Source organism: Myotis nattereri, assembly GCF_964212035.1.
Source record: "Myotis nattereri genome assembly, chromosome: 18".
Lineage (NCBI taxonomy): Eukaryota > Metazoa > Chordata > Mammalia > Chiroptera > Vespertilionidae > Myotis > Myotis nattereri.
Window position 1 is genome coordinate 997,250 of NC_138093.1, and position 12,834 is coordinate 1,010,083.

General features: G+C 62.0%; 2 protein-coding genes across 2 annotated transcripts in view; one reads left to right on the plus strand and one right to left on the minus strand.

Moving 5' to 3' along the window:
- ALDH5A1 (aldehyde dehydrogenase 5 family member A1) lies at positions 1–10,007 on the minus strand. Its single transcript, XM_081111951.1, has 10 exons — positions 9,558–10,007; positions 8,476–8,559; positions 7,661–7,831; positions 7,463–7,579; positions 6,541–6,684; positions 5,564–5,707; positions 5,080–5,238; positions 4,238–4,407; positions 3,183–3,241; positions 1–2,211 (listed from the first exon to the last, which is right to left on the minus strand). The coding sequence occupies exons 1-10, from the start codon at positions 9,879–9,881 to the stop codon at positions 2,006–2,008; spliced, it is 1,578 nt and encodes a 525-aa protein (XP_080968077.1). The 5' UTR covers positions 9,882–10,007; the 3' UTR covers positions 1–2,005.
- The window catches only part of GPLD1 (glycosylphosphatidylinositol specific phospholipase D1), a gene marked incomplete at its 5' end in the record, with an annotated part of 23,923 nt that continues 20,968 nt past the window's right edge, over positions 9,880–12,834 (plus strand). The window contains one exon of the mRNA XM_081113247.1: positions 9,880–10,017. Within this exon, the coding sequence (XP_080969373.1) occupies positions 9,880–10,017 (138 nt within the window). The remainder of the gene's footprint in view (positions 10,018–12,834) is intronic.

A 12,834-nucleotide genomic window follows, 5' to 3' on the forward strand; every position in this document is an offset into this window, starting at 1 on the left:
GTTGTTAATTCACATTTATTAATGACAGCTGCACAAACCGGGAGACAGGAGCTGAAAAACAGACCGTCCGCACAGTTCCCACGAACTCCCGTTTCATCCCACAACACAGAGCACGAGGAAGTCCCAGCACAGACATGAGCCAGTAAAAGGCTGCCCCGGCCACGCGCAGCCTTTACTTACTGCACGGACAGTGCGTTCACAGTGAGGCCGGCTGAGCTGCTGTGCTTCTGCCCTCATGTGTCTCCCCACCAGGAAAGGTGGGCAGGGAAGGAGAACGAACACTTGGCACAAATTCGTAGTTAAAAGCCACTCACAGGGGTGAGGACCAAGGAGCAGCTGAGCTCTCCAGGTGAGGACTCTGCATGGAGGTGCGGGGGGGAGGGGGGAGGGGGCTCAGTGGGGAATGTGCGTCCTCAGGGCCGAGAACTGTGGGGATGTGTAAACCTGCGAATGACATTTATACAGGACCCTGTGGCCGGGAGACAGGCAATCTTTTAGCCGTAGCTCGAGCCGCATTAAACACCGGAGAATTCACACTGGATAAGGGCCTTGTGGACACTGGAATGTGGGAAATAATTTACCTTCAACCCCGGGCTCCGGAAACACCCGTCAATCGCACGAAAGCCTCGTGCGCGTGGTGAATGTGGGAGACCGTTTGCCAGGCTCCGGCGTCCTCACATCAGGAGTCACACGAGAGAAAGGCCTTGGGAGGGCAGTGGACGAGGGCAGGCCTCCAGCCGCAGGGCTTACGTGTCGGAGACACATGCTGCTTTTTTAAGGATTTGGGGCCGTTTGTATTTCCGTTTACTTTTCCTTTGAGTTACGTGATAACTGCGGGGAGGAGTTCTCGGGAGAGCTCACTGGGCACAGCCCAGAGGATACCGTTACAGGCGGGCGCTCGCCACGAGTAACCGACAATCGCAGGCAGGTCGGTCCCTCGCCCGCTCGGGGTCGAGGTCAGTCGGGCTGGGTCCCTCCCTTGGGGTCTAGGTCAGGGCTGGGACAGTCCCTCCCTCCGGGCCCAGGTCAGGGCAGGATGTTCTCTAAGAGACAGAGTTTGTGTCTCAGGCTTCGGGGCCGCACTGTCCCTGTGACAGGCACTCGGCTCGGCCGGGAGAGTAGCCACAGCCCCTCTGGCAGGTGCAGGGCTGTGGCCGTCTTCCAATAACCTTGTATTTACAGACGCTAAGTCTGAGTTTCATAAAATTTTCGTGTCATGAAACAGTATTGTTCCCTCCCCCATTTGGGAATAGGAAAACCGTTCTTAGTGCTGGGCTGTGAACACGTACGTACACACACGTGTACACACACACGCACACACACGCACACACACACGGCGGGTGACACCGGGCCCCTCTCCTCTGGTCTAAGCTCTGAGCCATGTGCGGGGGGCGGAGTCACGCCCAGAGGTCACCAGCCTTGGGAGGGGCCACCGGGCCAGCTTGCTGCCTGCTGCCCTTTGCTAGAGGCAGACAGTCCGTGGCGGGTCGCGGGGAGTCTGCAGCCACAGGCATGTGGCACCTGATGTCCCTAGTTAGGTAAGGGGAGAGGCAGAGTCCCACCTGTTTAAGATGAGGAGGTCCGGATGAGCTTTAAAAACTTGGTAAAGTTTTAAAAGCGGGTTCGGCTCGGTGGTTAGGGTTTGGTTCAGTGGTTAGGGTTTGGCTCGGTAGTTAGGGTTTGGCTCAGTGGTTAGGGTTCTGCTCGGTGGTTAAGGTGCCCGCCAGTGGACCAAAGGGTCAAGGGTTTGATTCTAGGTCCAGGGCCTGCCCCTGGGTTGCAGGTTGATCCCCAGCCCAGGTGAGGGCTCGTGTGGGAGGCAACCAATCAATGTCTCTCTCACATCAATGTTTCTCCCCCTTCCACTCTCTAAAACTCAATGGGCAATACCCTCGGGTGAGGAGACTAGAGAAGCTACTGTAGTTCAGACGCCTGTGGGTGCATTGACAGGTGGCGTGTGCCACGGGCGCAGGCGAGCTCCTTTATTTCCTAAAGCACACGGACCCTACAGGCCGCCGAGGCACACGTACTTGACCTCCAGGTACTCGTCGATGCCGTACTTGGAGCCCTCGCGCCCGAGGCCTGACTGCTTCACGCCGCCGAATGGGCACTCCACGGCCGAGAGCAGCCCTTCGTTGACGCCCACCATGCCCACCTCCAGCTGCTCCGCCACCCGCCAGATCTGGGCGGGGTCCTGGGAGTAGAAGTAGCCTGTGCGGGAGGAAGGACAAGGAGCGTGCAGGACATCACGGGGGCGTCCTGTCCAAACTGAGGGGCACTGACCCAGCCTCCTCCCTCGGGCTTGGCAGCGCCCGGCTCCCAGGGAGACCCTAAGCCGAGCCTGTCCGATTCGTCCTCTCAGACCCTGTACATTCTTTCTAAAGGACCAAGGCCTGCCCGGCCGGCGTGGCTCAGTGGTTGAGCATCAACCTAGGAACCAGGAGGTCACAGTTCGATTCCCATCAGGGCACAGGCCCGGGTTGTGGGCTCGATCCCCAGTGGGGGGCGTGCAGGAGGCAGCCGATCCATGATTCTCTCTCATCATTTGCTGTTTCTCTCTCTCTCTCCCCCTCTCCTTTCCTCTCTGACATCAACAAAAATGTATGTTTTTAAAAAGAACCAAAGCAGCCTCCCCTAGGCTCACTCTGTGACCCTCCTCGTGTATCTGAAGCCCTTCTCCTGTCTCACTGTCCCCGTCCTTCGGTCCTTAATAAATGTCCTCTCAAGTCACCGGTCTTGGGTGTGAAATCTTCCCCGCGAAGTCAGGGACCCACACGTTCCGGGCCGTGCAAGGGCAGGCCCATGGTCCCGGTCCCTTCCTGGCGACAGTGTGGTCACTGTCCTTTTACTTGGAAATGGTCATGACGCCCTCTGCCCAGCCCGCGCTTCCTCTCCGATCAGCCCAGGCCCAGCGGGGCGGGAGCAGCACTTGGATTTCCAGGCAGCCAGCCCGAGGACAGGGACTCATGGTGTGTGAGTCCCCACCAGGAACCACCCGTTCCGCCTCTCCCCTGCCCCCGCTCCCACCCGAGCTCACGGCGAGGCAGAAGGACGGGAGCGCACACCCGCCCGCCCTCAGCGAGCACCAGACAAGTGTCCTCCGACCCAGCTGGCGTCTCGCGGGCAAATGTCAGCCTCCGCTTGAGACGCGCCCACGGCCCTGAGGCAGGACAGACACCCACCTGCTAACCCCACGTCGGCCGCGTTCGCGATCACCAGCGCCTCCTCCTCCGTATGGAACCTGCCAGGTGAGCGGGCAGCAGAGTGTGAGCTCAGGGAGGAAACGCCGGCTTCCTCCCGACTCATCTCCTCAGCGATGGCGAGAGAGACAGGTCTGCAAGGACCCAGAGCGGGCGGAGGGGAAGGCACCCCAGCTGCGAGGACCACCAGTGCCACGTGTCAAACAGAGCCCCTCCTGCCGGGAGCCGGTTCATCCTTGCTGTTTCAAGGGACCTGGCATATATGGCATACTGTTCTTAATATGTTTGCTCACCTTCTTGGCACTATGTGTTTTAACCAAGGTCACCTCTCTGAGAAAGGTTGTTTCCCCAGGTAGGGATTTTCCCCTGAAGTTAGGGAGGGAATAAAACCCCTTAACTAAGTGCCAGGCGGGTAATTAATCACTTTAACTACGAACAATCATGCTTAAGCTACATAATCTTTACTCCCTGGAATGGAGATAAGAAACGCTCTAACCTTTGGAATAGAGATTGATAGGATTGGAATCAACTGGTATAAATACAGATGTAACAAGACAACAGGACACAGAACCTAGACACAGAACCTACACAGAACCTAGAGACAGAAGAACTTCACTGGAGAGAACATGGCAAAAGATCTTGGACAGAAACTGGAGACAGAACCAAGAGACAGAACCTAGCGAGAGAACATGGCAAGAGAACCTGACTAGAACCTGGTGACCGAACCTGGCTGGAGAACCTAGCGAGGGAACATGGCTACAGAACCTGGCTGGAGAACCTGGAGAACCTGGCTGGAGAACCTAGCAAGAGAACATGGACACAGAACCTGGCTGGAGATCCTAACCAGAACTTCGCTGGAGATCCTGGCTAGGCTGCTGATCAACTGAATGCTGTCTCTGTCATTCCTTCTTCACCGACTCCGTCCACACCTTTGGGGACCCCTGGACCTGCTGGGGTTGGACCCCAGCACCCTCCCTCCACCCTCCCACAGCCAGGCCTCCCGACCTTCCCGCGACCTTGGCGGGCGGGGGTCTTACTTGATGACCGGGGCCAGGGGCCCGAAGGTCTCCTCCCGCGCGCAGAGCATGTCCCGCGTGACGTTGCTGAGCAGCGTGGGCTCAAAGAAGTTGTTCCCAAGTTGGTGCCGCTTCCCGCCTGTCACGAGGGTGGCCCCTTTGGCCAGCGCGTCACTCACGTGCGTCTCCACCTGGGACAGGAGAGGCCAGCCCCGGGAGCTGGTGAGGACACCTCGCCACCACAGACCCCCCCTCGAGCGGGCGGAGCTCTGTGACCCGATTTCTCAGTTCGGCTGGAACCCACACAGCCCGGTCCCTGCCCCTCCCCCACCCTCACTCCATGTGGGCCGGCGTGGCTCAGCGGTGGAGCATCAACCCACACAGCAAGGGGGGGGGGGGGGGGCGGCGTGCAGGAGGCAGCCAATCCATGATTCCCTCTCATCATTGATGGTTCACTCTCTCCCTCTCCCTTCCTCTCTGAAATCAATAAAAATATATTTTTTTTAAAAAACCCCACAAAACAACAAAGCCCGTCTTCCTTCCCTTTCACGCGTTGGGAAAATTAAAGAACTTTGTGTTGAGAGGCCCTGAGGCAGCCAGGGGTGGAGTCCACCGCCCTCAGAGGAAAGGCAGGGAGCGCAGCAGGACTACAGGGACGCTCAGGGGACGCGGCGCCAGGACAGCCGGAAGGGCTGTGGCCAGGTGACGCCCCACGACGCACACACGTTGGCAGGAATTCCGTTTTTCCCCGATGTCTCTGCCGTTTCCGAAACAGCCTTGCCGGGCACCTTGCCCAAGTGCCTTTTGCCAGGGAACCTTCTGATGCCACCACCGGGACACTGAACAGACGACCAACCAGCTACCTTTTCCACCGCCTTCTCGTTGATCAGCGGGCCTTGAGTCGTCCCCTCCTCAAACCCGTTCCCCACGCGCAGGCTGGCCCTCATCGCCTCCGCCAGCTTGCTCACGAAGGCGTCGTGGATCCCGCTCTGCACCAGGAACCGGTTGGAGCACACACAGGTCTAGAGAGAGAAGTACGAGCGGGTGGACTGTGTGTCGGCGGCCGCTGACCCAGCCCAGAACCAGGCCCGCGCGGCCGCCGTGCCCGCCGCGGGAAGAGAGGACGGTTTGATGAAAAGAACTTCCGTGAAGCCAGGGACCCCTTCTTTCTCTCGGGGCCTCCCAGCCTCCGGCCCCTGGTAAAGAGAGGGCCTTACTGTTTGCTGAGGTGAAAGAAGAAAGAACGGACCGTGGAAGGAACCCAAGTTTCCTCCCAGGAGACGCAGGAGGTGGAAGGACCTTCGTAAAACACAGACACGCACGAGCCGGGACACGCCCGGGACTCACCTGTCCCGAGTTCCTGAATTTCGAGGCCATGGCCCCCGCCACGGCCTGGTCCACGTTGGCGCTGTCAAACACGATGAACGGGGCGAGGCCGCCCAGCTCCATGGACACCCTCTTCACGGAGTTGGCCGCATGGTGCAGCAGCGCCTGGGGCAGAGGGGAAGGGGCCGTGGGTGCGCGAGGCCTCCACCACCAGGACCCGCCAGCCCTTTCCAAGTGACCCAACAGCGAGGGTGCCAGGCGCCCGGGGGTGGGGGGGTGGGGCGAGATGTGATGACACTTCGCATAAGAAAAGGGAGGGTGCCCGGCGGTGTGGCTCAGTGGATTGAGTGTCGGCTGCGGACTGAAGGGTCCCGCACAGGCCCGGGTTGCAGGCTCGATCCTCAGTGTGGGGCGTGCAGGAGGCAGCCGATCCATGATTCTCTCTCATCACTGATGTTTCTATTTCTCTCTCCCTCTCCCTTCCTCTCTGAAATCAATAAAAATATTTAGGAAAAAAAAGGGGGGGAATGCCCGGCCAGCGCGGCTCAGTGGTTGAGCATCGACCTATGAACCAGGAGGTCACCGGTTCGATTCCCTGTCAGGGCACAGGCCCAGGTTGCGGGCTCGATCCCCATTGTGGGGCGTGCAGGAGGCAGCCGATCCACGATTCTCTCTCATCATTGATGTTTCTCTCTCTTCTCTACCTTCCTCTCTGAAATCAATTTTTTAAAAAGTCCCCTTATTTTCTGTAAGTACTTTTATACTAAACACAATTTTCATTCAAGTCTGAGACGTGCATTTCAACACCCACGGTGTGTTTCTGGGAGCTTGGTTCTAGGTTACGAACGAAACCTGCATTCCAGCACTGAGACCCGGACGCGTCCTAGGCAAGCAGGCCCTGTGCCTGAGAGCCTGAGCCTCTGCTGGCATCTTCCTACGCGGCGGCCGGGGCCATTGTTAAACGTAGTAAAGGGAAAACACGAGAACGAACGACGTACCTTCCCGGTGGCCGTGGAGCCGGTGAAGGAAATCTTGGACACGAGCGGGTCGGTGCAGAGCGCCTCCCCCACCTCCTGGGCCCTCCTCCGGGAGCAGGGCACCACGTTGTAGGCCCCGGGGGGGATCCCAGCCTGGCTGGCGAGCTGTGGAGGGACCAGCAGGCACGGCAGCGAGTGAGAAAACAGAAGAGAGAAATAAACCGACGTTTTCCTCTTAAAAGAAACGGGGGAGACTCAGCTGCCTTTGGGGACAGGATCAGAATATATTTGGGAGTGAAACGGGCGCCTCATCGGTGCCGCTGGGATACGCGTGTTGTCACTCCTTTAAAATGAGGAGTCGCCGGGACAGGCCTGGCGGGAGCAGCAGGAGAGCTGAGGGACGGGTGGCTACAGCCCCGCAGTCGGGCGCTGCTTTAAACACGGGAGGCCCTTTCAGCCAAGAGGCATGGGGAGGGGGGGGAGTGGCGGGGGCCGATGGGTCAGGGGCTCTGGAGGGACGGAGGGAGGGGGAGCGAGGCTGGGCAGGTGGCATCTGTCAGGGCCTGAGGGCACTGCCGGAAGCTTGGGCTTTACTCTGAGTGACAGAAGCCGGGGGGCTTCACGCACAGAATGACCAGACCTGACCTGCCGCAGACGGACCTGGAGAAGGGAGGGGGCGGGAGCAAACGCCCAGGTGTTGCCATCTGACTAGGTCTGCCCCTTTGATAAAAACGATGGCAGATGGCATTTTTAGGGCAGCCCACAGATGTCAGGAAATCCTCACCATTGTTTTGTCTAAAAAGGGCACATCTGACTTAAGAGAATGGCGGAGACGTTCGAGCAACGCCATCCAGCGAGAGGCGCGGGCCAAGCGGAGGCTCCCACCTGCGTCCTCGTCCCGGGGCCAGCGGGGCCAGCGTCCTCGTTGGCAGGGCAGGCTCACCTCGGCCAGCGCCAGGGCTGAGAAGGGCGTGTCTTCGGCAGGTTTGACCACGACGGTGCAGCCGGCGGCCAGGGCGGCCCCCACCTTGCGGGTGATCATGGCGCTGGGGAAGTTCCACTGGGGACAGAGGTGCAGAGGCCGTTAGAGGGGCGCCGCCCCAGTGTGCACCTGACCCCCCGGGCCAATGCCCCCACATACCGGGGTGATGACGGCGGCCACTCCGACCGGCTGCTTGAGCACCAGGGCCCGCTTCTCCCGGGAGGCGGTGCTGATGACGTCCCCGTAGATGCGGCGCGCTTCCTCGGAAAACCACTCCAGGAACTGGGCGGAGTACAGAACCTCCCCCTGCGCCTCCTTCAGCGGCTTCCCCTGAATCCGGGCAGGAAAGGACCCCATCACCTGGCGTCACAACAGCAGGACTGTGCTCGGACCTCCCCCAGGCTGCGAGCAGGGGGAGCCCCATCGCCAACGGGGAGGGGGGCGGGGGGAATAAGCAGGATCCGGCGGCGACGGAGTGCGCTCGGGCCACGGCCGGCACCGGCCCTTCAGCGTGTTCCCGTGCCCGCGTTAGAGACAGAACCGCACCTGCTGACTTTTTTTCTCCTTCGCACCTCGCCTCAAAGTGGTGGCCGGGGTGCAAGGAGCTGATGACAGCTACGGAGATGCCAGTGGTACGTCTTTAAATGCACAGACGCAACAGGAAAACCAACCAAAACAGTCGCAGGGAACAGACGGGACGGGAACAGCAGTGTTCTCAGTTACACCCAAAACCCACCTCCCGCACACGACTGAAGAGGACGTTAGAACACAGACAGACACACACACACACACACACACACACACACACACACACACGTTGTCTCAGAAAACCAGGGCCGGGCTTTAATGAGGAACAGTCCGTGCCTGGCACTGAGATTCGCTGACATCTGATCACCAGGCAGGGAACCCCTTGTGCAGCCACCCGGGGGAGGTCGGGTCCCGCCAGCTCCCAGGCAGTGCCCGCCGGGACTCACGCTCTCGGCTGTGATGATCCTGGCCAGGTCGTCCTTGTGTTGCATCATCAGGTCATACCATTTCCGAAGCAACGCGCTCCGTTCCTGGAAAAGAGATGAAACGGTAGAGAAAGAGTGAAAGGCCAAACGTAAGAGACACCAGACAATCTTCAGCTCCGACAGCCTCAGCCACGGCTCCTTCCTGGGGAGCCGCAGCGCCCGTCCTGGGAGGAGCAGCACAGACCCCACCTCGGGGCTGCAGGAGCTCTGACCCCATTGAACACCGCCCCTCCCCGCGCCCCCCCTCTGTCCCTGTGAGGTCCCACTCCAGGGCCTCCCGCACTGGAGTCACACAGCACTTGCCCTGTGTGGCCCGTTTCCCTGGCATATGTCCTCCAGTGCAGCCCCCTTTTTAAAAAATACATTTTTTTTTTATTGACTTCAGATAGGAAGGGAGAGGGAGAGAGAGCGAGACAGATGTCAGTGATGAGAGAGAATCATGGACCGCTGCCTCCTGCACTGCATGCCCCACAATGGGGATCCAGCCCGCGACCTTGGCCAGGAATCTAACGGTGACCTCCTAGGAGGTTCATAGGTCCACGCTCGACCACTGAGCCACGCGGCCAGGCTACAGCTCCGTCCTTCAACAGCTCAGGGCAGGTGAAGCTGGGCTGCGCTCCCTGTGCGGTGGGTGTCTGCAGGGCAGGTGCCGAAGGGCAGGTGCTACTCGGTGCAGGAGGAGGAGGAAGATGCGTCTCCCAGTTTTCTTCCTCCAGTTCCCCTCTCACCGCACCCCCACTTCCCCAGCGACTCTACGAGGTCAGTTCTCAGCTGTGTTTCCCTCTTCAGGCGGAAAGGGTCCTGGGCCCCTTGCCCAGGGCATGGCCCGCCCAGGGCGCTCCCCCCGCCCTCCCGACGCCAGGGGGCGGCGTCCGCGGGTCTCCCCGCAGCCTGGGGCGGGCTCCGGTGCTGCGGGGGCCCGGAGACCCGGACACCCGCGGCGGCATCGGGCTGCACCGGGCTCGGCGCGAGGCCCGCGCTCTGGACCGGACTGCGCAGCCCCGCGTTCTCATCCGGTGAAGGCCGGGTGCGGGCGCACTCACCTTGGCCAGGGCGCCCTTCCAGCCGCGGAAGGCGTCGTGGGCGGCGCGCACGGCGGCGCGGGCCTCGGGCGCCCCGCAGTCGGCCACCCGGCCCAGCTCGGCGCCGCTGGCCGGGTCGCGCACGGGGAAGGCGGCGGCGGCGGGGACCCAGCGGCCGCCCACGAAGGAGTCGGTGCGCAGCAGCGCCGCGGGGAGGCCGCCCGGGCCCGGCGCGTAGGTCCGGAGCGGGCCCGGCCGGGGCGCCCCGCCGCCGGCGCGGGGGCCGAGGAGCGCGGGTCGGAGGCGCGGGGCCCCGCAGCGCGGCAGCCGCACGCAGGTCGCCATGGCCCGGGCGCGCGGAGCGGAGCGGAGAGCCGGGCGCGGAGGCGGGTGGCGGGCGCGGAGCAGCGCCCCCTCGCGCTCCAGGCGGGACCTGACGGAGCGCCGCGCGGCCGCCTCCCCGCGGCCGGGGGAGGGTCAGGTGGGCGTGCCCTGCGGGCCGCGCCCCCTCCCCTCGGTGCTGTGTCCCTACCCGTCCCCGGCGCCCAGACCGCTGCCTCTCCCCTCTCCCCATCCCGTCGCCCGTCGCCCGTCTCCCGTCTCCCCCTCCCGTCTCCCCACCCGCATCTCCGTGGTCCAGGGATGCGCGGAGCGAGCCCAGCCGCCAGGCCGCCGTCGCGCGCCCCGGTCCCCGCCCCGCTGCTCGCAGGGACGCGCGCGGGCTCTGAGCTGCGGGGCCGCCGGGAGTGCCTGGGGCGGGCTGCCCGGTGCTCGCCCCTTCGGTGGGGAGCAGCCCTTGTTACGGAACAGCCTTTGGCGACAGACCAGCCAGGATCCAAACGCGGACTCCGGCGGACAGGCTGGGCGCCCTTGGACGTTGCTCACCTGGGGCTCCCTGCGTGTGGCGTGGGGCCGAGGCCGGTTGTGGGAGAACTCACAGCAGTGACCGTCGCCACCACCGGAGATTCAGGGCCGAGCCCTGGGTGGTGTGGCTCAGTGGATAGAGCGGCCTGCGGACTGAACGGCCCCCTGTTCGATTCCAGGTCAGGGCACATGCCCCGGCTGCAGGCTGGATCCCCAGGATGGGGCGTGCAGGGGGCTAGAGATCACTCACTCTCATTATTGCTGTTTCTATCCCCCTCTCCCTTCCTCTGTGAGATCAATAAAAATATATTAAAAATAAAGTAAAATTCAGGTCAGAATTCAAGGTCATACTGGCTGCCCAGGTCTAGCCACTTAGACTGGTAGGTCCCCAACCAGTCATGAGGCCCCGTGTCAGAACCAGAACCAGAACCAGAACCAGTCAAGGGGGTGTGATGGGTGGGACTTGGCCCCCAGCTCAGGGGCAGCCGGAAGCAGCACCTTAATGAGCATGAAGGAACAGAGGGGCCCTGGGGTGGGGGTGGGGGCCTCTGTGCGCTGACTCAGAGTGGCTTCAGCCCACCCCCCTTCACAGCGGGCGTTCCTTCCAGGCCAGTGCTTGTTTGTGTGTTTTGTTTTTTCCAAAGAGCTAAAAGTCTGAATTTCTGTGTGAATGTTTCCACTTCAAGAAAGTTGGCCCATGTTTGTAAAACACCCTGTCAGCCAAACAAAACAACCAGCCATGGTCTCGGCCTCCGGCAGCGCCCGCCCGGAGGAGCCCGGGAGGCTGAGTTAGGTTACAGGGAAACTTGGCAGCCGGCTGAGGAGCGAAGATATCCCATCTTCCAGGCTCCTCTCCCAGCCGCCCCGCTGAGGCGGGCGTCCTTTCCTCCCCTCTGAGGGTCTCCCTTCTGGCTTTTTAAAAAATAATTTTTATTTTATTCATTCATTTATTATATATATATTTTTATTTCAGAGCGGAGGGGAGAGGAGAGAGAGAAACATCAATGATGAGAGACTCACGGATCAGCTGCCTCCTGCACGCCCCCCACGGGGGATGGAGCCCGCAACCCGGGCGTGTGCCCTTGACCAGAACTGAACCGTGACCTCCTGGTTCATAGGTCGATGCTGAACCCCTGAGCCAGGCCGGCCGCTCTCTTCTGGCTCTTAATGCGCAACCTGCTCAGCTCTAAGCTCAGCGTCACCCCCACGAAGACTCACCTAACTGTCCCCACGATGAGGGGCTGCAGCCCGGACAGCACCGGGCAGGTGTGTTCTGAGCCCACGGTTTTGGGAGCCCTGAGCCTGGGTCCTGCCTCTGTCCCCTGCCTCCGCCCCACGTGGGACGGGCATCTTGGCTGGGGCTGCAGGAATCCGGCCCCACAGCAGGGAGCTCTGGGAACGCAGGGGAGAGAGCAGGACTGGCTGCTCTTGTGTAACCCACACGAGTGTCAGTATCTGTTGCCAAACACGGAGGGAGAAGCCACCCCAGCTGGTCCTCCGGCCGTCCCAGCGCAGGCGGCGGAGCCCGAGGAGCCGCGGCCGGGACAGGATGCTCGGGCCGGCGGCCCTGGGAAGGTGAGGGGCCGGGCCAGGGACGCCCCGGGCGACAGGGAGGCTGCTTTTGAGAGAAAGCAAATGCTTGGAGGCCGCTTTGCTCGTGACTCCATATAACTCCACGTTAGAGGGGAAGCCGGGAGCCTCGCAGGAGCCGCTGCTCCCACGGGCGGGCACGTGGGTCTCCCTGCAGGTGTTTGCTGTTCGAGGGAAGTTAACAGTAAACAGCTAACTCCCGGCCAAGGATATTCTCTAGAAACGAGGCTTGGTTTCCGTGCCAGCGACTTGCTCACGGGAGAGCGGAGGGTCGGGCCGGGCTGGGGGCAGGTGGGGGGCGGGGCAGGGTCTGTCCCAGCCCCGGGAGCCCTGAGCCGCGGGGCCTGTCTGCCTGCAGGGTCTGGTGCTGCCTGCTCCTCGTGCTGGGCGCCCTGTGCCCTGGAGGCTCGCCGTGCGGCATTTCGACCCACATAGAAATAGGTGAGTGCCGGCAGGGCGGGTCCTGGTGCGAGGGACGCCAAGTGTGTCAGGGAGGTGGAGCGGCCGGCAGTCCGGCCCTGTGTGGGGGACGGTGTCCTGCTGTGCTGGCCGCACACCGGGAGCCGAGAGGCCAGGGCCGAGGCCTCCAGGCTTGGGGGCTGTCGGTGGGCTTGGAGGAGAGCTAGGAAGCTAGGGGGTCTGGAGCTCCTGTCGGGGAGAGTGAGGCGCTGGGGGGACAGAGGCTCCAGGAGGGAGGGCAGGGGTGCAGTGTGGGTGTGAGGAATGCTTTCCACGGGCAAGTCCACGGCAGGTACATGTGTGGCCACGGGAGCGGGTCCCGGGGTCAGGTGGCTTTAAGGGGTCGGCTTCAGGCCCGGCCAGCGTGGCTCAGTGGTTGAACATC

Excerpts from the sequence above, each read along its gene's own strand:
- ALDH5A1 (XM_081111951.1), bottom strand. The coding sequence starts at position 9,881 with ATGGCGACCTGCGTGCGGCTGCCGCGCTGCGGGGCCCCGCGCCTCCGA. Across the intron at positions 5,708-6,540 it reads GCTCCACGGCCACCGGGAAG|GCGCTGCTGCACCATGCGGC; the intron begins GTACGTCGTTCG and ends CCTCTGCCCCAG. Across the intron at positions 2,212-3,182 it reads GGCCGACGTGGGGTTAGCAG|GCTACTTCTACTCCCAGGAC; the intron begins GTGGGTGTCTGT and ends CCTCCCGCACAG.